The sequence below is a fragment of the Podarcis melisellensis genome (genome assembly GCF_964234715.1).
Source record: "Podarcis melisellensis genome assembly, chromosome: 12".
NCBI lineage: Eukaryota > Metazoa > Chordata > Lepidosauria > Squamata > Lacertidae > Podarcis > Podarcis melisellensis.
In genome coordinates, this window is record NC_138544.1 from 49,983,166 (window position 1) to 50,006,842 (window position 23,677).

General features: G+C 41.6%; 1 protein-coding gene across 10 annotated transcripts in view; it reads left to right on the plus strand.

Annotated features, from left to right (window-relative positions):
* KMT2C (lysine methyltransferase 2C) overlaps positions 1–23,677 on the plus strand; it is a 151,311-nt gene that overhangs the window by 103,583 nt on the left and 24,051 nt on the right. For 8 of the 10 annotated variants that reach the window (XM_081931326.1, XM_081931325.1, XM_081931330.1 and 5 more), the window contains 18 exons: positions 1,264–1,394; positions 2,243–2,429; positions 4,094–4,192; positions 4,552–4,599; positions 7,288–7,425; positions 7,568–7,600; positions 7,686–7,811; positions 8,839–8,977; positions 9,205–9,419; positions 9,681–9,754; positions 10,619–10,801; positions 12,045–14,162; positions 14,856–15,160; positions 15,953–17,739; positions 19,286–19,397; positions 19,788–19,866; positions 20,312–20,375; positions 21,039–21,271. In XM_081931326.1, coding sequence (XP_081787452.1) covers positions 1,264–1,394; positions 2,243–2,429; positions 4,094–4,192; positions 4,552–4,599; positions 7,288–7,425; positions 7,568–7,600; positions 7,686–7,811; positions 8,839–8,977; positions 9,205–9,419; positions 9,681–9,754; positions 10,619–10,801; positions 12,045–14,162; positions 14,856–15,160; positions 15,953–17,739; positions 19,286–19,397; positions 19,788–19,866; positions 20,312–20,375; positions 21,039–21,271 — 6,071 coding nt within the window. The remainder of the gene's footprint in view (positions 1–1,263; positions 1,395–2,242; positions 2,430–4,093; positions 4,193–4,551; positions 4,600–7,287; positions 7,426–7,567; positions 7,601–7,685; positions 7,812–8,838; positions 8,978–9,204; positions 9,420–9,680; positions 9,755–10,618; positions 10,802–12,044; positions 14,163–14,855; positions 15,161–15,952; positions 17,740–19,285; positions 19,398–19,787; positions 19,867–20,311; positions 20,376–21,038; positions 21,272–23,677) is intronic. The other 2 variants (XM_081931328.1, XM_081931327.1) reach the window with 2 other exon arrangements.

Genomic DNA, 23,677 nt, shown 5'->3' on the forward strand with positions numbered 1-23,677 from the left:
CATCTGTTCACACTGTCTCATGCTGCCCATTTATACTCAGAATTGCCTGTCAGGAGGTGGCTACAGGTAATGTAGTAGTGTTGAGGGAAAACCGACAAGTGGGTTTCTTGCAGTGCAACCTTTTAAAAAATTGTAGTGATAGCATCTGCTCTTGATAAATTAGTTTAACCTGGTTAAATGCCTCCTTACATAACATGTACACAAACCCCAATACTTTTTATGCTCTGTTTAGAACCAGGGATTTTACCTTAATCAAGAATTTGGAGTTTGGGTCTTGTTGTCTCAATAGGTTGTATCATTATGAAGGCAGTGTTAATGAAATGCTATGTTACCATAGCTTTGTTTTAGGAATGGACAGTAACTGCAGAGTGGATGATACTGCAGTTGGATTGATTATATTGATTTACCCATAACTGACTTGTTCAGTTACCTAATAATGCTCATCAAAAGTAGGAATTCCCCTCAATCTTTTAGAAATCTCTCCTGATGCTTTTCATAACGTAGGTGGTGATGTGTAGGTTCCATATCTTGACACACTGCAGACATTTCCTTAACACTTGAAAAGGTGCTAAATGTATTTAAGTGTCACTTCAGTAGCTGAATAACTGTGCACAGTATCATTTGGTTGACAAGAGAAAAATAACAATCCTGCTAATATAAAATGATAATATAATGAGAATTAATTGAAAGCACCTAAATGAAACATCCTTTTAAGAGGTTTAATTCAGTAACAAATTTTATTTGTTTAAAAATAGCATTTGTCACTTATGAGGCTGTTACTAAAATGTATACAAATACAGATATGCTATCTACAGTATATAGCAGTGATATCCAACAGGTTTACATGAAACGCCGCTCCCCCCAAGGGGTAGATCACTGCAAGTTTTTTATTCTGTGAGTAGATCGCAGTCTCTTGGGAGTTAGACGTCCCTGGTATACAGTATTCAGTATTCATTTTATGTTGAAGAAAAACCATTCCCTATCTTCCTCGAATGCAATTATTTCACAGTTATCTCAATTCAGCCTGGTAATAATTTTGTAGATTTTGTTTCATTTCACTTAGCATCTCTGAATACCTTAAGAAAGCATTACGCATCATTTGCTGAATTGGTCCATCTCTGCAGTTCTGCATTATTGTAATTTTTATAATATTGCTGTTTTAAACTAAGGAGATGTACAGATGCTAAACAGAGTGGGGCAGTACCTCAAGAGTGGGCAAGAGTTATAAGTAAATTTGTTATTGTGCATGATTGTCATTGTTAGGTTGGAGTGAACAGCTACTAGATACACCCGTTGATGAAACTACTCCTGTTTCAGAGAATACAGAAAAAATTAAAAAGCGTTACAGGAAGAAGAAAAACAAGCTTGAAGAAATCTTCCCAGCGTACTTGCAGGTATAGTCATTGCTATGCGTAGTGTGCTGCTTAAGATTAGCATTTGCATATATTGAATAAACTGTTAATCGGTGTAAAACACAAACATTTGCTTTCCAGTTGTGTGATTCATTATCACTCTAAGTTGATTTTGCATAAAGAGAGATCGTTTCAACAGCCTCCTTTTGCTATTAAGCATAAATTACACCTTTCCTTCTAATTTTCCTGTTTCGTTTGTTTTCCAACAAAAACAATAGAATGTTATTCAGACATAACCCAAATGTCTGTATTAATGTTGGTATAGATGCTTCAGATGAAAATACTTTGCCCTTGCTAGGAGGATTTAATTTTGTATACTGATTCTTATAAACAGAGGCTATTTTTTCAGCAGCATGGAGCAATATGGAGAACTTAATTCTTTTCACCATATATTACCTAGCTTGTATGCTAAGATAGGTGAATTGAACCAAGTTCGCAGAAGAAAAGTTCCCCATCTACTCTTCTCTCTAGCAGCTGTCTGTGTGCTCCAAAAAGCTTATCCAAGGGGTCAGGAGGCTTCCTGAACAACCTTGGATGGGCATGGGGAGCTGTTGAGTATGGGGAAATTGCCCCAAATTGGAAATGTTTCTTCTTTTTTCATAGGATACAAGTATTTGAATAGGAAGTAAAGAGCAATGGATTAACTTCAAGAACTTTACATTAAAAAAATAGTCATTTGTGTTGAGTTTAATTTTACTATGTCCTAGCCACAAAGTTAACATTAGAATGAACTAAATTGGGTGAACAATAGTTTTGTATGTAAAGAAATCAGGTTTTGGTTTTGTGTTCCAATGCTCAAATGTGGGGAATGTGTTTGTTTTTCATTGTAGGAAGCCTTCTTTGGAAAAGACCTCCTAGATACCAGTAGACAAAGAAAACCAAGTTTAGATAATTTATGTGAAGAGAGCCTTAACATTTCTTGCAAAGCAAATTTGAACACAAATTTCCTAGATCCATCTTCAGATCCACTTCTTAGCTCAACTTCCACTCCAGCTCCATCAAAATCTGGAATACAAGGTACACTGGCTTGTATGTTTTTGTTTCTTTTGGTAAGGGGTACTTAAGAGCAGAGTTCTTAAAAGCAGAAATTTTGGGTGGATTGGTAGAAGGACATTGGTTAGGGAAAGTATTTTGAATAATTTCCTTAGCTATCTTATTAATTAGTATTCTCTGTAAGTGTGTTCTCTACTGCTGAGCTATGGCCCTTCTGGCAGTTTACAGTTCCTATAGGTTTCCAACACTGTTGGAAGGGGTGGAATTGTACTCAAGTCTGATAGCTACATTGTCTTGTCAGCAGATGGCAGCAATTGGACAGTGGCTCTTGAGTATACTCTCTCATTATAGTGACACGAATCCCCCTGATTTACCAAAGAGCTCATGTTTCTGAAGCAGTTCAGAAAATTGCTGGAGTGCAGATGGTATAAAACCAAAGATTATGAAGCCTGGGCCAGGACAGCAGTGGCTGACATTACAGTCTATGTTTATTATATGAGGAAGGTGTTCTATGGATCCAAGCTGTTTGAACACAGGGGTGAGGAACTTTTTTCAGCCGTAGGCCACTTTCTGGCACCTACATGCCAGCGGTGAGTAAGGCCCAAACACAAGGGCATGGGCCTAAAGTACTGCAGGAGCTGATGTGCCCACATAAATGTATTGCACACACCACATAATTATGCTGCACACACATACATATATGCAGGATCTCACTCTTTTTCACACATACACTCAAATAGGCCTTATCAGTCTTAATTGCCAAAGAGGGTGACCCTCACAGAGATTGCATGGTTAACCCTTCCCTTCCTAGCTGCCCCCTTTGTGAAATCCATCCCCGCACCCATAGCAATTAGGCTTGAGTAAAGCCTTCCACTGGTACGGCTGTTTTCAAGCCTAATTACAGTGGAGGTTGTTTCCAGAAGAGGATCACAGCTGTGATTCCCTCCCCCCATGGCCTCCTGCACTGCAATTAAGCTTGGAAAAAGGATTCTATGGGCTCCAAATAGGAGGCTTTTTTTCAAGCCTAAAATCTGTAGGAATAGCTGGGGAGGAGGTGGGGTGCTGTGGGTGAGCTGTATCCTACCCATGGCCTGCCAGTTTCTTGCCCTGATTTAAGTCATTGTAGGCCAATTCCCAAAGTGTTAAATGGTGTTTCAACTGTTTACTTAAATTTGAGCTTTCTGTTTACAAAGAAACATTCAAGCCTCCTTTTCATAAAGAGAAAATAAAAGAAAGGTATCTGATTGGAGAAACACATTCTCAAAATAATACTTGTTAAAAACCCTTCAGCTCAGAGCAAATGGATAAATAACATGGGGGATCACAGTTGTTATGATTAAGGGCTTTTCCACACTGACTTTGCTTCCACTCTTTCTAGGCAAGGACTGTGATATAAAGTGCTGTGTCCAAGTACCCTCCATTTTTCATTGCTCCAGAGCTTTCCCCTGGGGTCAAAAACCCACTCTTTAAAGTCCAATCAAAACAAATGTCAGTCCACTGAAAACCCAGATTCACATTTGCTCCAATTTGGCTTTAAAGAAGGGTCATTGCAGGGAAAGCTCAGGGCAAAAAGACCAACCAAAACACACTCATATATGGAGCTTTAAAGCACAGACCTCTGCCTTGAAAGAGCAGAATAAAAGGTAAATGTGGATAAGCTCATTGTGTAAAGCACCTGTTTTCTGTAGGTACCTCGGATGACCCATTAGCTGCCCTTGTGCTGAGCACTGATGATGACATACTTGGAATTCTTTCTGATGATTTAGTGAAATCTGGGGATCATTCAGGTACATGTATAAGTTCTTGTTGGTTTTGTGAAATTTGTCTTGATTTATAAAATCATCCTGTTCATGGTATTATGCAACTATTTATATATGTATTTGTTATACCATAAGTATGCTTCAGCAAGCAAAGGACTCTTTCTTATTTCTTGCTTTGATCAATAAATCTGCACTTTTTTTTACTTTGCACTTTATTGATGTGGGGATAACTTTTAAAAATCTTGTTGGTGTCTGGCATTCCCATGTACTATTTTTAGCATGCAGCTGTATATACTTTTGGTTTATATTCTTTCTTGCTTTTTCAGCCTCTCCTTTTCTTTCTTTCTTGTTATAATCATCCATTTTATCTGGTTTGGATCTTGTAGGTCTTGATTTATGCACTTTCCAGGTTGAGAGCTCATCCTCCCCTTTTGGTAAGGAAATAAACAGTGGGTGATTCATGGTTAGAAGTAGTCATCTTTCCTAGTGGTTTCGGCTGATTTTTTTATTTTTGCATGTGTAAATATATTCCATGTCACTAAAAATGCTTTCATGTTTCACTATCTCTGTGTGCAGAGTCTTGTGCAATGTTAAATACCTGCCTGTGCAGTGCACCTAGTAGTGTTTCAGAATTTTGTTTTAAAATGTTGTGAATAACTGGATTTGTGTGTGTGCCTTTCACAGTACAAAGTAACACGTTTCCTTCCTCCTGCACTATTTAAGTATGCTTTATAGAGCATCACAGTGATAGACTTGTTTTTAATTTAGTTTGTTTTATTATGAAAAGCATGAATAAAAAGTTAATATCAGGTTTTAATTTGGCCCTGGATGGACAGTGCAACTTTGTCAAGCATAAAACATAAGGTTGGAGTCATTATTTTTAAAGATTATATAAGCTATTATCTCTTTAAGTATTATTTTTTTGCAATGACGCCAACATTGTATTTCCAAGTATTTAAATTCATATACTGCTAAATATTGTAGTTACTAAGTGGTAAGTGCTATAAGTTAAGTGTGTTTATGATACTAACCCATATTAAGTAACATTTGTATGTAGAATTCCAAGAATGCTATCATTCTTAGACTGGAAATTCTCAGCCACCTCATTCTAATCTCCTACACAACCACCACTCCCAATGCCTATATCACCCATTAGGAGAAACCCACAAGAAGACAGAGAGGTCATAAATAATCTAGATAGCCTGGGCTTCAGATCCCCTTGAGACAAGTTGACTAAAGCTCACTCAGTTGAGCTTCAGCAACCATGACCATGTGCTGCTTAGCAATATGGTGTTCACTAGCCAATTCAACATGAGGAAATACTTAGTTCCACCTCTCATTGGTGTGATGTGATAACAGGAACAAGTCTAGTATAATTATTAATCATTCAACAGAGCTTTTCCAAGTGGTTTAGGCCTTCTACAGTTTGGCACAGTAGGACATGTGAACAAATCCTCAAAAGCATGCCTTGACATGTTTGCAAGGTTCTTCAAAGATAAGAGCCACTCACAACTACCATGATTTGGATGCCATAGTTAATGCAGATCAGCCAAGTCCAGGACACCTATTTGGTCCAGAGCTAGCCTTGCTTTGGTCCAGTGGGGAGGAAGGAGATCCTGTGCAGGGGCAGATCATGTAGAAGGTGAAGAAGGTGGGAAACCCATCCTGGATCCTTCTGTCCCACTCTAATCTCTCTCCTCTCTCACACAACTTCAGTGGTCAGGGGTGTGTGGACTCTGGAATTCTTTGGGGTGTACTGAGTAATATAAGCTGATCTCACAGTGCTTCATCCTGTTCACTGGCTCTTAGTCCTTTCCAGGCTCAATTCAAGATGACAATTTTGAACTTTAAGACCTTTCATAAATTTAAAACCAGGGCTCCTGAATCTTTCTCCATCTAGACCTTACTCAAGTGTCCCTTACAAGTGAGATGGGCAAGTGGCTAAGGGAGAGAGAGGCCTTTAGAGTAGTAGCACCCCAGCTATGGATTGACCTCCCTAGGGATGCTCACCTACACTTGCCTTGGTGTCATTTTGGTGCCAGGAGGCAAATATCTTTTTTTATTTTCCTATACTTTTTAATCTCTTTCAGCTTTCAGCTGTTTCTATTCTCAGCAACTGTTTTTATGCTGTATTTGTACTTTCATAGTATCATTGTTACTGAATGTTAAATTGTTTTATTTCCTGTTGTGAGCTACCCTGAGAATATTATTACAAGGTGACCTATATAAATACTGTGAATAAATAATGTAAGTCAAAAAAACAGACAGAATCCAGATTTAGATCAGTTATGGAATAGATGAAGTACTACAGGTTCTAATATAGAGAAAGCAGTTCAGAGGGGAGATGGAGATGTACTTGGAAGAAGAGCCTGGAGGGAGGTCTCACTTTTACTGTAATTGATGACAGACGCCATTCCAGGAAGTACAGAACCAGGAAGTGACTTGTGACAAAAAACTACTACTGTTTAATGTATAGGAGAAAAGCCAAGTAGAATGTTGTTTTTTTGCTGAGCATCCCCAGAGCCACCCCCAGAGCCCAAAGGTGGAAAGAGACACAATAATGTTTCTGGCAAACCACACCTAACATCTAAGGATAGTGCCTTGGGCAGAAGCCCTCAGTGTATTCTTGGCTCTCTTTGGCAAATGTTCTTCTTCACTAGAAAAGGTAGTAAATTGCAGAATCTTCCAAAGAGGGTAGAGTCATCCATTTCTGCAGGCTATTGTTGTTTCACCAGATTTAGACACCATATTAAGTTCTGTGTAAATGTATCTATATCAGTTCTGAAGAAAATATTTCCTCCTTTAACTATTCCAGAGACAGTTTTGTAGTGTCCATAGGTTAACTCTTACCTGCTGATGAATATTTGCAAAGAAGCCTCTAATGTTAAAATAATCCAATCACTTGTTGGAATTGTTAAGTTCTTAATATCAGGAGAGGCTTATGATTCAAGATAATATTCAGTCAGGTTTGCAAAACCTTTGTTTCATAGACCAAACGAGTTTTTTAGTTGGGTGTGTTATAGAAAAATATGCTTCAAATATATTTTCCAAGCAGTTGTTAAACTAGGCACCTCAGCTTATTGCTGGTCTTTTAATTAAAACCATACTTTTCCTTCCATCAGCTGGACTAGATATTGGACCCATATCGGATGATCCATCCTCTATACCTCCACAAAGTGTCAGTCAGAGTTCACGGCCACTGAGTGAAGAACAGTTAGATAGAATCCTGAGCCCTGAACTGGACAAGATGGTCACAGATGGTAAATGTTTCTCTTATATCATTGCCTCATGAAGGAACTTCTTTTTAGATTTACTTCGTGCTTGGTTTTAATTAGTTGCAATTACCACAGTTCACTGTACGTATATGTTTGCTAATGTTTCTGTTGATTTTACTTTGTTCAGGTGCAATTCTTGGCAAACTGTACAAGATTCCAGGTATGTTCTCTTGCTTTTTTATATCATTTTATGAAGCTTAATAAATGCAACCATACCTTATATACTCACATGCAGTGTTTTGCAGAGCTGGGAGGAAAGGATGTTGAAGACCTATTTACTGCTGTACTGAGCCCTTCAGCTACTCAGTCAACTCCTTTGCCACAACCCCCACCACCGCCACCTCCTCAACTCATGCATTTGCATAATCAAGGTTTGTTTATTATTATTTTTTGAAAAATAAAAATGCAACTAAACTGCTAGCAATTCACGCACAATTCAGTCAGTTTCACCCAGTCTTGTGAAAACTGGAAGCTAGAGTATTGTTTTTGTAATTTTTTATCAATAAAATTATCCTATAAGGGTGGATATGTTTCTTTTGATACAGCCTGTCTCCTATCTACCTAGGACAGTAGTGAACAACCTGTGGCCTGGCGGCTGCATCCAACCCTCTGGTTAGAGCAGGGCCACTCTTCCTTTCTCTACCAAGTTGTATGTGTGAGAGAGTTGTATGTGAGAGAGAGGTAGAAAGAGGAAAAAAAGGTGGCAGAGAACATTCTTCAATGCTGCAAATTCCATCCACTTTTGTCTCTTCTCTTCCCTGCCCCACAGTCGCTCAGCTCCTGGCAAATTCTCCCTGAAGAAAGGTATCCCTTGACAGATTCCCTGCCCCCACTACTTCATTGGTTCCCACCCCTGTACCCAAGGATGCTTGGCCAAAATCTTTTCAGCTCCTTCTGTCTCCAGCCAAGGAGTAAGGATCATTATATGTTCCTGAAACCAAACATTGTGTTCTGTACAGCATCCCAGAACCCAGAAAACAATGCCAAAACAAGGCTTTAGTCTGCAAAATAGCATGATGTGAGAGGCAGAGTTATTTGAGCTTAGTCTCTGGATGTTATCTTCTTTCAAAGTCTTCAAAACAGAGTAAAATTTTTGAATGTTTAATATTTGGTGTATGCAGAAAATGTCCCTTCAAATGGTTTACTTTAGTACTGTGAAATAATGAAGCAGAGTTTTAGTATGCTTTTCATATGCAAAGTACTACTATTACATTTTATTTTTCTTGAGTATTGGCTTCCAGATAGTAATCAGTTTTTTACTTATGATATTTTAGATTGTTCAAGTTATTGTGCTTTATGGTATTGTGAACCACCTTGGGTGGGCTAGGTCCTAAAAGCCCGCATGTAAATAAATTACTATAAATAAATATTATTTGTGTTTTCAACTTTTCTTTAAAGGAGAGAATGCATTTTCAAGAGTTCCACTTATAAATGGCCTAATTGGACCAAGCCCCCATCTCCCTCATACAACTTTGGTTCCGGGAGGAGGTATAGGCTCATTTTCTACAATAGCACAGCCACCATACACAGACACAAGGTGAGTCAAATGGAATAATTTGATATATCCCCTACTTCAGCATAGCTATTCATTGAACCTATCATGTTGCTAACGAGTTGAGCTCTCTGATTTCTCTTCTTCCTGGGTTTTAGAGTAACCAAAATTATTAATAATTTTGAGGTGTTGCTAATTTGTGTGTGTTTGTTGGAATAATGTATTTCCATATACTGAAATGAACAAATCCCTATTTTGCTTTGCTTTGCCAGGGATAAGAATACAGCATTTAATGCGGTGATGAATGATCCCAACAGTTCTTGGGTTCCATCTGCTACACCACTGGATGGTGAAGGTGATACCATGTCTAACGCGCAGAGAAGCACTCTTAAGTGGGAAAAGGAAGAAGCACTTGGTGAAATGGCAACTGTAGCACCTGTTTTGTACACAAATATCAATTTTCCAAATCTAAAGGAGGAGTTCCCAGGTAAGTTATAAATTGTAGAATCATAAAATTGGAAGGAACCTTAAAAGTAATCTTATCTAATCCAACCTCTTGCCAGTACAGGAAGTCCACTGAGTTAAACCTTGCATTAAAAATCTGTTAGGCACCAATCTTATTTCATAAAGTTCAGCTTTTCTGAATTCTGAAAAAGGCAACAGTTTCATGTTTACTGATGCATTGATGATATTCCTAATCAATGCAAAATAACAAAATCTTACTCCTTTTTCTCCTCTGCATTCTCAGATTGGACTACAAGAGTGAAGCAAATTGCTAAATTGTGGAGGAAAGCAAGCTCACAAGAAAGAGCTCCATATGTGGTAATGAGTATTTGCCATTTTTGTTGAAACAGAAAAAAATGTTATGCCTCTGATTTCCATTAATTAGTCTAAAAGTATTTTAAGTTTTAAAACTGCTATAAAGCACACTGCTTCTGCAAAGTGCATTTTACATACATGAATTTCAGTTAGTTTCCTTAATTTACTTTTTATGGATTTGGGGCCATGCCTGCTTTCTTCTGGCTGTTCTTTTGCATCTCTAAAAACCTAGTGTTGAATTTACATACTAAACTTTTTAAAAAACTGACAGGATGATTTGATCCTCTGGAAAAGTAAAGATCATGAACATCATCCGGAAATTAATTCCTATAGCTGTTTTTAAATGGTTAAACTGATTATATTATTAACTGAAGTGATGTCTGTGGTTTTTTTTTTAAATCCCATTTGCTCTGTTCAGTGCTTACAGTGGTTAGCTTGATTTCGGATATTGTCCTAATTCTCTTCATATGTTTAATGAAATAGTGAAGTTGCTGTTGGTGCAAAACACATGGATAGGACTCTTTTTCTTGTACTGTTTTCAGTGTGTTTGTGTTTTGTTTTGTTTTTTGTGTGTGTGTGTGTTAACTGCACCTTTGATATGACATAGGTGCATTAACCTTACTTTGTGTGTCTAGGAAGATTAGTAGTTCACAGGTACCATAAGACTCTTTGTTTTCGCTACAACAAACAAACATGGCTACCTTTCTGGAAATGTAACCGAGGGTGTCCTAGTTTCTTATTTCCTATGTGAAATTTATTCAAACCCCATAAACCGTTTGTGGCTTTTGTGTTGGTAATAAAGAATGGCATTACTTCCAATATCAGTCTAAACAAGTCTAAAAAATTACATGTGTGCTTGTTTTGCAGCAAAAAGCCCGAGATAATAGAGCTGCCTTACGGATCAACAAAGTGCAGATGTCTAATGATTCCATGAAAAGGCAGCAGCAGCAGGATAGCATTGATCCAAGCTCTCGTATCGACACTGAACTCTTTAAGGACCCATTAAAGCAGAGGGAATCAGAGCATGAGCAAGAGTGGAAATTTAGACAGGTGTGTTGCATTTGGTCTTTGATTCCCCCTTTCGTCTAGTACAGCTGTAGAAAAAACTGCCCTTAATTAACATCAGATGCTAGAAAAGGAAATAGTAGTTTATCATATACTTTGTATATGGGCTGTGTACAGCAAGTATAGGTAGCCTCTGAAGCGACGTCTACATAATCCTAGCACCTTAACTGAGAATTCTCAATTTAAAGTAACAAAAAGTGGGGCTTAAATTAAACTTCCTCCATTTGCTACCGTTTTGTGACTGGCTCCATCCCCGTACCTCCTCTATGTAGACTGGTAGGCCTCAGTAAGTTTTAGGCCCCTCAAACTGGCCCTGTGGTTAGAGAGTTTAAGAAGCCCCGCCATACTGCAGATGCCTGGAGAACTCAAAGCCATTTCATAGTTCAGCTTCTCGGTGAGGCACCACATGTGTAGAAGGTACCGTATTTTTTGCTCTATAAGACTCACTTTTTCCCTCCTAAAAAGTAAGGGGAAATGTGTGTGCATCTTATGGAGCGAATGCAGGCTGCACAGCTATCACAGAAGCCAGAACAGCAAGAGGGATTGCTGCTTTCACTGCACAGCGATCCCTCTTGCTGTTCTGGCTTCTGAGATTCAGAATATTTTTTTTTCTTATTTTCCGCCTCCAAAAACTAGGTGCGTCTTGTGATCTGGTGCATCTTATAGAGCAAAAAATACAGTAATTCTCAGGTCATGAGCATTTGTAGAGGCTACTCGTAACTATTACAAATGAATGAAGGATTATTTCCACATGGTGTTTCACAAGAAAGTTAGCAGGTTTTTCTGCACTAGTGAAATAAAATTTAGCATATGTAGACCAATGTATTGTGAGCTGCATGCTATGTTAGCTCATGTGCCAAACCACCATAGGGATAATTTTGTGTGACATAAGAAACTCAGAATAGGACCTTTAAAAATAAAGTTCAGAAGCCTCTGGTACTTTCACCTTGGAAGGAATGTCCAAGGAAGTTATACAGTGTCCCTGTATCTTTTAACAGAGGTTGTCTTTCTTCTTCAAATTTAAGTATATATTTTCAGAGATCTGCACGTTTGATATTAGTCATTTGGAAGCCTGCATAAATAATATACATATTAGAAATAATTGGCCCCATATCCTTAATTTGTTGGAACTTTTCAAATGATCTTAATATGTGCTTATGAATTCTTCACTATTGTTTGATTTCCTGATAGTTATAATGCAACCTGGTTTTTTCCTTTCCTAAAACAGCAAATGCGTCAGAAAAGTAAACAGCAAGCTAAAATTGAAGCAACACAGAAACTTGAGCAAGTGAAAAATGAGCAGCAGCAACAGCAGCAACTGCAACAACAACTTGGGTCACAGCAGCTTTTGAACCAGTCAGGTTCAGACACACCTAGTAGTGGGATTCAAAGTCCTTTAACCCCTCAGACTGGCAATGGAAGTATGTCTCCTGCACAACAGACATTATATACAAAACAGGTTCCTGGTACCCCTACTTCTACACCTTCTGATGTTTTCTTAAAGCCACAGGCCCCACCTCCACCTGCAGCACCAAATAGAATGCCTGTTCAAGATGCACATTGCCAGGCACCATCACAACAGATGTTTCCCCCTTGCTCCTCTACCAGACCACCTTCTCCTGTTGACCCTTATGCAAAAATGGTGGGAACTCCTAGGCCACCACCTGTTAACCAAAATCAAAACTTTGTCAGAATAAATTCTGTTACATCAGGAGATATCTGTCCACCCCCTTCACCCCTATCCAGGCCAGCTCCAGCATCTGAATCAACAGGGAGCAGGCCATCACCTGTCAGAGATTCATGTTCTTTGTCTCCAGTCAACAGTGACCCTTATGCAAAAGCTCCAGATACACCCAGGCCTACAATGGGAACGGAACCTTTCTCCAAACCTTTGGGAATATCAAGATCACCTTTAATTTCCGAACAACCAGGGAAAGCATCTTTATCAGTGGCAAACAGCGACCCCTTTGCTAAACCACCTCCAAGAACAGATACGTTTCAAAGGCCCCGGATGTCTCCTGCTGACTCATATGCACGCCCACCATTGACTCCCATTCCTGCTGTTGAGGGAAGTCCTGGCCCATTTAAAACTCCAATGCGCCCAACTCTGTCCCCACAAGATCCGTATGTTTCAATGCCACCAACCCCACGGCGCATGTCTGTGGACCCCTATGAACGGCCTGTTTTGACACCAAGGCCAGTAGATAGCTTTTCACACAATCCATCTAATGACCCATATAGTCAGCCTCCTCTGACTCCACATCCAGCAATAAAAGAGACTTTTGCCCACCCACAAAGAGTAGTGCGAAACCAGGCTGATTCTTTTTCTCAGTCCGGAACTATTTCAAGGGCAGTTGCTCAGGACCCTTATGCCCAGCCTCCGGGTACTCCTCGGCCTGTCGCAGACCCCTATGCCCAGCCTCCGGGTACTCCTCGGCCTGTCGCAGACCCCTACGCCCAGCCTCCGGGTACCCCTCGGCCTGTCACAGACCCCTACGCCCAGCCTCCGGGTACTCCTCGGCCTGTCACAGACCCCTATGCCCAGCCTCCGGGTACCCCTCGGCCTGTCACAGACCCCTACGCCCAGCCTCCGGGTACCCCTCGGCCTGTCACAGACCCCTATGCCCAGCCTCCGGGTACTCCTCGGCCTGTCGCAGATCCCTACGCCCAGCCTCCGGGTACCCCTCGGCCAGTTGCAGACCCTTATGCCCAGCCTCCGGGTACTCCTCGCCCCACTGCTGTTGACCCATACATGCATCAGCCACTCACACCAAGACCTGCACAGACTGGAGACTTATTTGCTCAGGTTTCAGCTAATCAAAGGCATTCTGATCCATATGCCCAACCTCCAGGTACACCAAGGCCGGTTAGTAGTGATCCATATTCTCAACCACCAGCAACACCAAGGCCTGGAATTCCAGAACCTTACAGTAGACCAGCCCTAATGTCAAATCGTGATCCTTATCTGCAGGCATCACAGAACAGGACCTTACCTGGGACATTTGTAAGGCCATCAGATCCGTGTTCTCAGCCTCCAAAGCTATTGGGATCTGCTGCGACAGATTCTTTTAGCCATGCTTCAACAGCACCACCTTGTGATCCTTATGATCAACCTCCAATGACTCCAAGACCTCAGCCAGAAACTTTTGGAACCCCTCAGCTTCCCCACGATGTTGCAGATCAGCCAAGATCTGGATCAGAGGGGAACTTGGGCTCATCTGCAAACTCTTCCATGAGCTTGCAGGGAAAACAGTTCCCCCAAGCTTCTCCTGGCCCAGTACCAACAGCTGGAGCAACAAATACGCAGACCACAATGTCTCAGGCAGATGCAGAAAAAATAAGACAAGTGAGTTTACTGTTGTTGAATAACGTGCTTGTGAAAACCATGAGACGCCAGAGTTGAAAGAACTTATCAATTGTGGCTGTGTTGTATTAGTAAATCATTTCTTTTATACTATAAGATGCAGGTATTTTGTATTCTGTAGCAGTAGTCTAGTCTTATCATCAGTATCAGGCCTTTAACACTGTCTGTATCCTAGTGAAACCACTTCAGGGTTTACTAGTGACTACAAAGCCCTGAACAACATAGAACTGAGATACCTGAAGGAACACATATTCCTTTATTTTCCTTCCTCTGCTTTAAGAACTGCCAGGGAGGTCCTTCTGCTTGTCCCATCTCTTGAGGGGTACTCAGTTACACAAAATAGGATCTTCTCAGTGGTGACACCCCAATTGTAGAAAAATCTCCCTCTTGAAATAATGGCTGGTGCAGACATTGTTCAGTGTTTTTAGCACCAGCCAAAAGCTCATCTCTTCCTTCAGGCTTCTGATGCAGAGAGGGGAACTGATTTTGTGGTATTAATACTGGAAGGAGATATGTGTTACTTATGTGCTTTTTCTATGGTCTTCTAATGTTTTATTTACTGTTCTGTTTTGATGTTTCATTATGTATATAACCTGTCCAGGGATCGCTTGCTGATGAAGGGTGGGATAAGAATGAAATAAATAAATGAGCTGAATTGTTTTTGTTCCCTGTCAGCGCCAGAAATTACGTGAGATTATTCTGCAGCAGCAGCAACAAAAGAAGAATGCAATCCGTCAAGAGAAAATGCCACAAGAGCCGACCACAGCACCTCATGCAGGATCTACTCAACCATGGCAGCAGCAAGAAAATCTGAACCAGATTTTTAACAGACCTCCTCCTCCATATCCTGGGAATATTAGGTCAGCCATTGTCCCTCCCAGCGGACTGAGGTTCACAGGATTTCCCATCGATGGGCAGTTTAATAGACCCCAATTTCCAGGAGATATGGGTGGAATGGCAATGAGACCTCATGGAATTAGGTATACTTCTTGATTACTTCATCATAAAATATGTCATCATTTAATAAATTTGTGGGTTCTTTATATGTTTTAAGTGTTGCTTATATTAAGTGACCCTTTAAAAATGTTCCGGTTTAAAATTATATCTGAATGTAATGCTGCACATACATTAAAGGCTACACTCAATCACTTTAAATTGAATTCATCACCATTTTATCAAACCTGCTGAACATTTGTTTTTCTGTGAAAAACACTGAAGCAGGGGCAAAAATATGTAACCTCTTCAAGTGATCTTGTTTAGTATCCTTAATTTCAAAATTGTTCTACAAGTAGGTTTAAATTCTTTAGTGCAAAATATAGCACAGAACAAAGGGCAGTAATGAGGCTCTATTGAGACTGTAGGTTTAAGGGCAGACTATAAATAATATATTGCAAACTTGTATTTCCTTATCGCAGTAAATGCTTGTTTAGCCCAGATAATACATGGATTAGCCTGAAACTTTATTTTTTTCACTTGTTTTTCTTGATTATTTCAGTAGTTATGCAAATTGCCTTAATTTAAACCAGTCCACTCTGTTTTGACACCTACTCTGGATTTCATCAAATTATGAAGATAAGCAATGTATTGCTACTTTAGATGTAATGAACATCTAGTCCAATAATTTGTTTCAGTAACATCCAGTCAGAATGTAAATTGGCTGGCAAAGGTGTCACATCAGTGTATTCAAAAGATATAATATCCCACAAAATTGATTTGTTGTGTAAACTTTCTACAATGTGCAATCCAAGTCAACCAAATATTTTTTCCCCCAGATTTGGTTTTTCTGGAGGTGGTCATGGTCCTCCACCATGTCAAGAACGTTTCCTTGGGCCTCCCCAGCAAATGCAACGTGCTGGAGTTCCACCACAACTCAGAAGATCAATTGACATGCCTAGACTCCCTAACAAGCCACAAATGGGCAACCCTATTGGACTCTCACAGCATTTCCCACCACAAGGTATTCAGGTTCAACAGCACAACATCATGGGGCAGGCATTTATTGAGCTCTGTCACAGAGCACCCGAAGGCAGGCCAAGACTTCCTTTTAATTCCTCGTCAGCTGTTACAAATACAGTCCCCCAGCATCAACAACATACAGGATTTGTACCTAGACAGGACTGTCAAGGCCCAAGACACCTAGAGCCCACAAGACGTAATTCTCAAAGCCTAAACAATCCATTGCATGCGGCAACGGGTTTGGAGCATTTACCGCCAGGTCAGCAAGCTATAGTGAATCCCAACCACCCCCCTGTATTAGTCATGTGCTCTTTAGGTCATCCCCCAGTTAATGATGCTTTTTCAGGAGCTTCTTTGCCAACAACAACCCCTACTGAGGCAGCAAGTGACTTACAGATTCCCAACCAACCCACTGATGGATTAGAAGAAAAGCTTGATCCTGATGACTCCTCTGTAAAAGATTTAGATGTCAAGGACCTTGAGGGTGTTGAGGTTAAGGATTTAGTTGACGAGGACCTTGAAAATCTAAATCTAGACCCAGAAGATGGCAAAGGAGATGAACTGGACACATTAGATAATCTTGAAACGAATGATCGCCACCTTGATTACCTTCTAAGATCAGGCGAATTTGACATAATTGCCTACACTGATCCAGACCACGATTTGGGTGACAAAAAAGGTATGTTTAGTGAGGAGCTAGATCTTAATGTCCCCATAGATGAAATACAAGGCAAAGCAGAAGATACTCAGCAAAAGCATCAGGATGAGAAAGCTGCCACTCCTGCAGCATCGTCTCCTCAGAAAAAAACTGCTGAAGTCAGTGAAATTAAAACAGAAGTTATGTCTCCAAACACGTTAGAAGAAACTAAATCTGAAAGTGAAAAAAGAGATGTAAGTGTGGCATCCTCCGGCACTCAGTTTATGACTGAAACAGAGTTACATGATGGAGAGGCAACATCTGTGATGCCCCGTAATGTGGAATTACCTGGCAAAACAAATATGAATGAGGAAATCACTGTGCCCAGCCCAGATACTGTTCCGGGCCCTGCTCCAATATCAGCTCAAGGTTCTTGCAATATCTCTGGATCCACTCCTGTTCTTACAAGTTTGTTAGCTAATGAGAATTCAGAAAACCCTGATGTCGGGCCTCTGGGCTCTCCGCCTAATCCACAGCCAGCAGCACAAATCAACCCTGTTTCAAGTATGCCACAAACTTTAATGACATCTGCTGGTCAAACCATGGAAAATACTGTACCTAATGTGAACATGGTTCCACAAATAAGCCATAACTTCTCACAAGGGGCAGCGGTAAATCCAGCCTTTATTCCTGGCCAGACAGCTAATAGCTTTGGGGCAGTGCAGCCTGGTAATCAAACTGTGCCTGCTGTAAATCGACCCGGCCCCAGTGGTATGCCTGGGCCACAGCCGATGATGATTCCACAAACATTAGCCCAGCAGCAAAATCGAGAGAGGCCTCTTCTGCTAGAAGAACAGCCGCTTCTGCTGCAAGATCTTTTGGATCAAGAAAGGCAAGAGCAGCAGCAGCAGCGACAGATGCAAGCCATGATTCGCCAGCGTTCAGAGCCATTTTTCCCCAACATAGGTATGTCTTTGTTTTTTCTTTGATAATGCTAAGTGTGATAGAAACCAACAACCATATACCGTATTTTTCTGTGTATAACACACACACACACACACACACGTGTATAAGACGCCCCCTATTTTGGGCGACTCAAAATTAAGAAAATACACTTGGCACTATCTGTGTATAAGACAACCCCAATTTTAATAATTATTTTAACATAAAAAACCTAGTCTTACACGTGGTAAAGTACGGTATTAATACTCTGAATGTCTACCATTCGATAAAATTTATTATCTCTATTGTGTTTTCTAATTTGTTTAATCTGTATGTAGAAAAAAAGAAAATAGAATTTGCAATAGGTCTGAGAGGTTTTCTGTTCCTGCAGGGAAAGCTGAAAGTATGGATTATAGAAGGTGAAATATTCATCTGGTGCCTAGCCTGAAACAATGCTGTCAACTTCAATTGAATTTTGGGGGTGGGGGGCTGCCAGTCCATTTTTACTGGCCCTCCTAGTTTAAGAAGGAGGAATATGAGTGGGAATTTGAGTGAGAAGTAAAGGCGAAGGGAATAATTTGGGACAAGGTGCAGCATATAAAGTGTCTTCCACAAGGGGAAGAGCAAATATGTTTCTTCATTCTGCCAAACTCTGTTTATGTTCTTTATTTGCATATGCATTCAAGTGTGTGTGTGTGTGTGTGTGTGTGTGTGTGTTTCTGTTCAAGTGGATTGGGCAAGCAGGTCAGATCAGATACTCTGCCACTCCTTATAACCACATTCCCCAGTGGCATATTCTGTTTCCAAACTCCAGTTAATATGTTAATATTCTTATTGTCATTGTATATTATTTGTTTTGGATTCAGAGCATGGTATAACATGCTCTGCAGGTGTGAGAATGGCAAAAACCTACCTTTGCTATTCTCATAAGGCCAAGAATGTCATGTTAGCAAGTCAGTTAGGGAGAGATCACTGCTCCAGCTCTCACTTCAATTTATTGAAATTTGTATAAATTGTGAGCTTACTCAGTTGAAGCAAGCCAGTAAAAGGAAATCCTTGATGAAAGACTCTGTCATGAAGGCGACAGGTAGAGTAAAAACCTCAAAACAAATACAAGGGTGGGTGAAAGCAATCTACACAGTCCATTACCAGGCATCCCTCCCTCTCTCCCTCCAGCAATATGGTTACTTCCCTTGCAAACAAGGTATTATGTTGCTGGCACTAGCTCAGAGCTGGTAGAAAGAGGGAAAATGGCACCTAAGAGAACTGCTTCTGTCTAAAACATTCTCTATGATGCCCATCAGCATTCTAGCATCATTCTATTCGAGTCACCCTGTCTTAATATAGTTTGAACCAATTATTAAGTGTGAATTTCTAAAAGATCTATAGTAACCACAGTAAATTGCCTTTAAAAATAATTAAAACATCAGTGGACCAAGTTTTTCTGTCATAATTGTGAAACTTAAAAATGAGCCTCAACAGGTTAGCAATGGTGAACAAATGATATGCTTATCCACACTTTCTATTTTATATAATAAATACTTATTCTTCTTACATTTTGGTTTCATAGATTTTGATGCAATCACTGACCCTATAATGAAAGCGAAAATGGTGGCTCTGAAAGGGATCAATAAAGTAATGGCACAGAACAACATGGGCATGCCACAAATGGTCATGAACAGGTAGGCAAAGATTGTGACTATTTTTGCTTCTCATAGATATCAGCATGAGTTTCTGCTCACTGAAATTTCAGGTTATTCTGATAGCTGTTACCTTCCTTGGGAGATTAGCAAAGTAAATTTTAGCGTTAATTTTACCATTAATCATTAATTTCCTATTTTGTGATTCATGTCATACACATAAACAGCTGTATTCCTCTGCACATAGCAATAACTCTGTGGTATGCAGAAAAGGGCAGGGGCTGGGAAGGTGAAGCAGCAGACTGTGCATGCCCAGGAGCACACTGTTTTCCTTCTGAGATTAGTTTATATCAAAATCTCATATTATTAACACTTCGTTAATTTTAGCTGTGAAAACAAATCCAAAATGTGATTTTATTTACCCATTACTAGATTTGCCTTTATGGGTCAAGCAGTGCCAGGAGTACCAAGTGGTGAAAGCCAGAATATTGTCCAGCAAGCAATCACACAGGTAACGTGTCCTGAAATTTGAAGTAAAGCAGATTTTCGTAAGTGGAATTGTGGTCTAAAAGCTGATGTGCTATAATGGATAGAGTATTCAGACAAACGCGCATCCATCTCCACAGCCACTAATGTTTTCATGAGCTGAGTAAGTCTCTGGATTGAAATCCTAGACATTTGAATTGTTGTCCTTACCTGAGATGAGCAGGTGAGTTGCACTGTTACACCTTATTGCAATGACCGTCTCTTTGTCAGAGGAGCTCATCATCCCACAAGGGAAGCAGGATGTTTCTGGACTGGGTCTATAAGTATGCCACAACCTGTAACCCAAACCCAGTAGCAGCAGCCTCTTGGCCACGTGTTGAATGTAGCACAGATTCCCATTCCTCACAGCTTCAGAGCAACTGTAAAACAGAATTTTGTTTAACGCACTCTGTTTCCCCCCCACTTTCAAGGATGGAAACCTAACACCGCAGATGTCTAGGCCCAACCCTCCAAATTTTGGTCCTGGTTTTGTAAGTAAGTATAGAAGTCTCATAAACTGATAATAGACTTTGAAGCCAACTCCATGGGCACATATTATATTTCAGAATACACACAGCTTATTCACAAGCCTTTTCAAAGATAATAATTGAATTATGACACAATTAACTGAAATATTCTGAGCCAGTGCATAGTAAGCTTTTGAAATGTGACAACTATCGAACTTACAAAAAGTGGAAAAACCAGTTGCAGAAACATCTCAGAATAACTAGCATTGCTTAGATGATAATAATATTAGGGTAATAATGACTAACCTGACATTCATTTTCATATGTATTTTATATAAATCTATTTTTAAAGGGGGGGGGGAGATTTTGTAGCCCCATTGTCAGTTTCAAAGGGGTAGCACTTGATTTCTTGGTTAGGGTAAGAAAAGATTGGCCTTAAATTCTGCCTTGAAGGATGTTAATGCATACTTGCATGCTCCAGATTTTGTTGATGCTTTACATCCTCTTTTCTTATTTTATTCAAAATAATTTATTTTTTCTCTATTACAAAAAGAGAAAGGTGTTAATACTTGGTGTGGGGGGGCTGATATGAAAGAAAATCCCTTCTTTTTGAAATCAGTTTGAAAATGAGATTTGTGAAAGTTTGCAAAACCCATGGTAAGAAAATTGATTTGTTGTGTTTTATCCTTAGATGATTCACACAGAAAGCAATATGAAGAATGGCTACAAGAAACACAGCAGCTTCTTCAGATGCAGCAGAAATTCCTTGAAGAACAAATTGGAGCACACAGAAAATCAAAAAAGGCACTATCTGCAAAACAGCGCACTGCAAAGAAAGCTGGTCGAGAATTCCCAGAGGAAGATGCGGAGCAGCTTAAGCATGTTACTGAGCAGCAGAGTATGGTTCAAAAACAACTTGAACAGGTGAGAGTTTATCAATAACTAAATTGCAAGTGTTCCAATAGCAACAATTTTAAAACTGGCAGAAAAGGTGGTAGCAATTTTTTATAAAGAAACAAAAATATAAGATTCAGAGCCACATAAGTATTTTTAGATTTTCACATACTCCTGAATTATTGTCCCCTGTCAAAGCTATCATTTTTGAACAGGTTAGAGCAGGTTGTGGTATTCTCAAAAGTTAAACCTGGTCTAGTCTAACCTTTGACTTGATTTTGGGACAAAAATGGTCTTGGCTACCCAGGTGCCTGGCCTGTGCCACAGAGCAGACAGAACAAATGCAACCATGTTGTTTCTCCTGGACCTCTCAGCAACATTTGATACCATCATCTATAGCAGTGTTTCCCAACCGGTGTTCCGCGTCACACTAGTGTGCCGCGAGACGTTGCCTAGTGTGCCGTGGGAGGGAGGCGGGCGAGTCCGGCGGCGAGAGGCGGGGCGGCGGCGGCAAGCACACGCGGGGCGGCGAGCGAGCTCCCTCCCAAATCCCATCGCCGCTCGCTTCGGCCGGCCGCCCCGTGCACCGCACTGGTGTTGGCAAGTCTTGCGCACCGGGGGATCTCCCCCCGGGAGCGCAAGGCTTGCGGGCGGCAGCTGCCAGCGCGGAGCACGGGGCGCCCTTCGGAGGGCTCCGCGTGCTTCGGGCAACAGGCTGCCGCCCCAAGCCTCACGCGCCTGGCGGGAGCTCCTGCCGGGCGCGCAAGGCTTGCAGACACTCGCCCGAAGCACGGGGAGCCCTCCGGAGGGCTCCGTGTGCTTCGGGCAACAGATGCCACCTCAAGCCTCGCGCGCCTGGCGGGAGCTCCTGCCGGGTGCGCAAGGCTTGCAGACACTCGCCCAAGCATGGGGCACCCTCCGGAGGGCTCCGCGTACTTCGGGCAACAGGCTGCTGCCCCAAGCCTCGCGCGCCTGGCAGGAGCTCCTGCCGGGCGCGCAAGGCTTGCAGACACTCGCCCGAAGCACGGGGCACCCTCTGGAGGGCTCCGTGTGCTTCGGGCAACGGGCTGCCGCCCCAAGCCTTGCGCGCCTGGCGGGAGCTCCTGCCAGGCGTGCAAGGCTTGCAGACACTCGCCGAAGCACGGGGCACCCTCCGGAGGGCTCCGCGTGCTTCGGGCAACAGGCTGCTGCCCCAAGCCTCGCGCGCCTGGCAGGAGATCCTGCCGGGCGCGCAAGGCTTGCAAACACTCACCCGAAGAACGGGGAGCCCTCCGGAGGGCTCCCTGTGCTTTGGGCAACAGGCTGCCGCCCCAAGCCTCGCGCGCCTGGCGGGAGCTCCTGCCGGGCGTGCAAGGCTTGCAGACACTCGCCCGAAGCACAGGGCACCCTCCGGAGGGCTCCCTGTGCTTCGGGCAACAGGCTGCCGCCCCAAGCCTTGCGCGCCTGGCGGGAGCTCCTGCCGGGCGCGCAAGGCTTGCAGACACTCGCCCGAAGCACGGGGAGCCCTCCGGAGGCTTGCGGACAGCTTCCTGAAGCCTGGAGAGCGAGAGGGGTCGGTGCGCACCGATGCCTCTTGCTCTCCAGGCTTCAGCAAAAGCCTGCATTCGCCCCATAGGACGCACACACATTTCCCCTTTATTTTTGGAGGGGAAAAAGTGCGTCCTATGGGGCGAAAAATACGGTACTTTCTTTGTGTTTATCTGATGCCTATTAAAGAGAGTTACTTTATATATAGTCAATATAGGCACAGAGTTAATTTTTTAAACATTTTCTAATGGTGGTGTGCCTCGAGATTTTTTTCATGAAACAAGTGTGCCTTTGCCCAAAAAAGGTTGGGAAACACTGATCTATAGTACTATTCTGGATAGCCTCTCTGGAATGAACTTGAAGATATGGTGGATTGGGCCTTTTCTGGAGAGGCGGATCCAGCAGGTGCTGCTGAAAGACTTCTGTTTCCCTGTGCTTTTAACATTCACATGGAGTCAGTGAGAGAGGTTATCCAGAGGTTTGGGATGAGTGTAAATAGGTAAATATGAATACATGGATATAGAGAAAAGCATAGCACACAGCTTTACCTTGCTTTCCCATTTACTACCAGGGAGGTGGTAGAAATCCTGAACAGGTATCTGCAGGCAGTTCTGGAATGGCAAACAAGCTGAAACATAATCCAGCTAAGATGGTACATTTATCCGGATGGTGGTTTTTAACTGGCTATGAATGGAGTTGCACTCTTTCTGAAGAGTCAGGTCTGCAGTTCAGGGGTTTTCTTGAACCCACTTTAGGTGTTCATAATGGGGCTTAAATAACCACACACAGTAGGGAGAGCATGAATAAACACAATAACTCTGTCCCCATCTCCATTGCCCTCCACATGTTCAAGGGTAACTATCTTAGCAGTGAAGCCTCCTTTACTTGTGGAGACTCCTCATTTTGGGA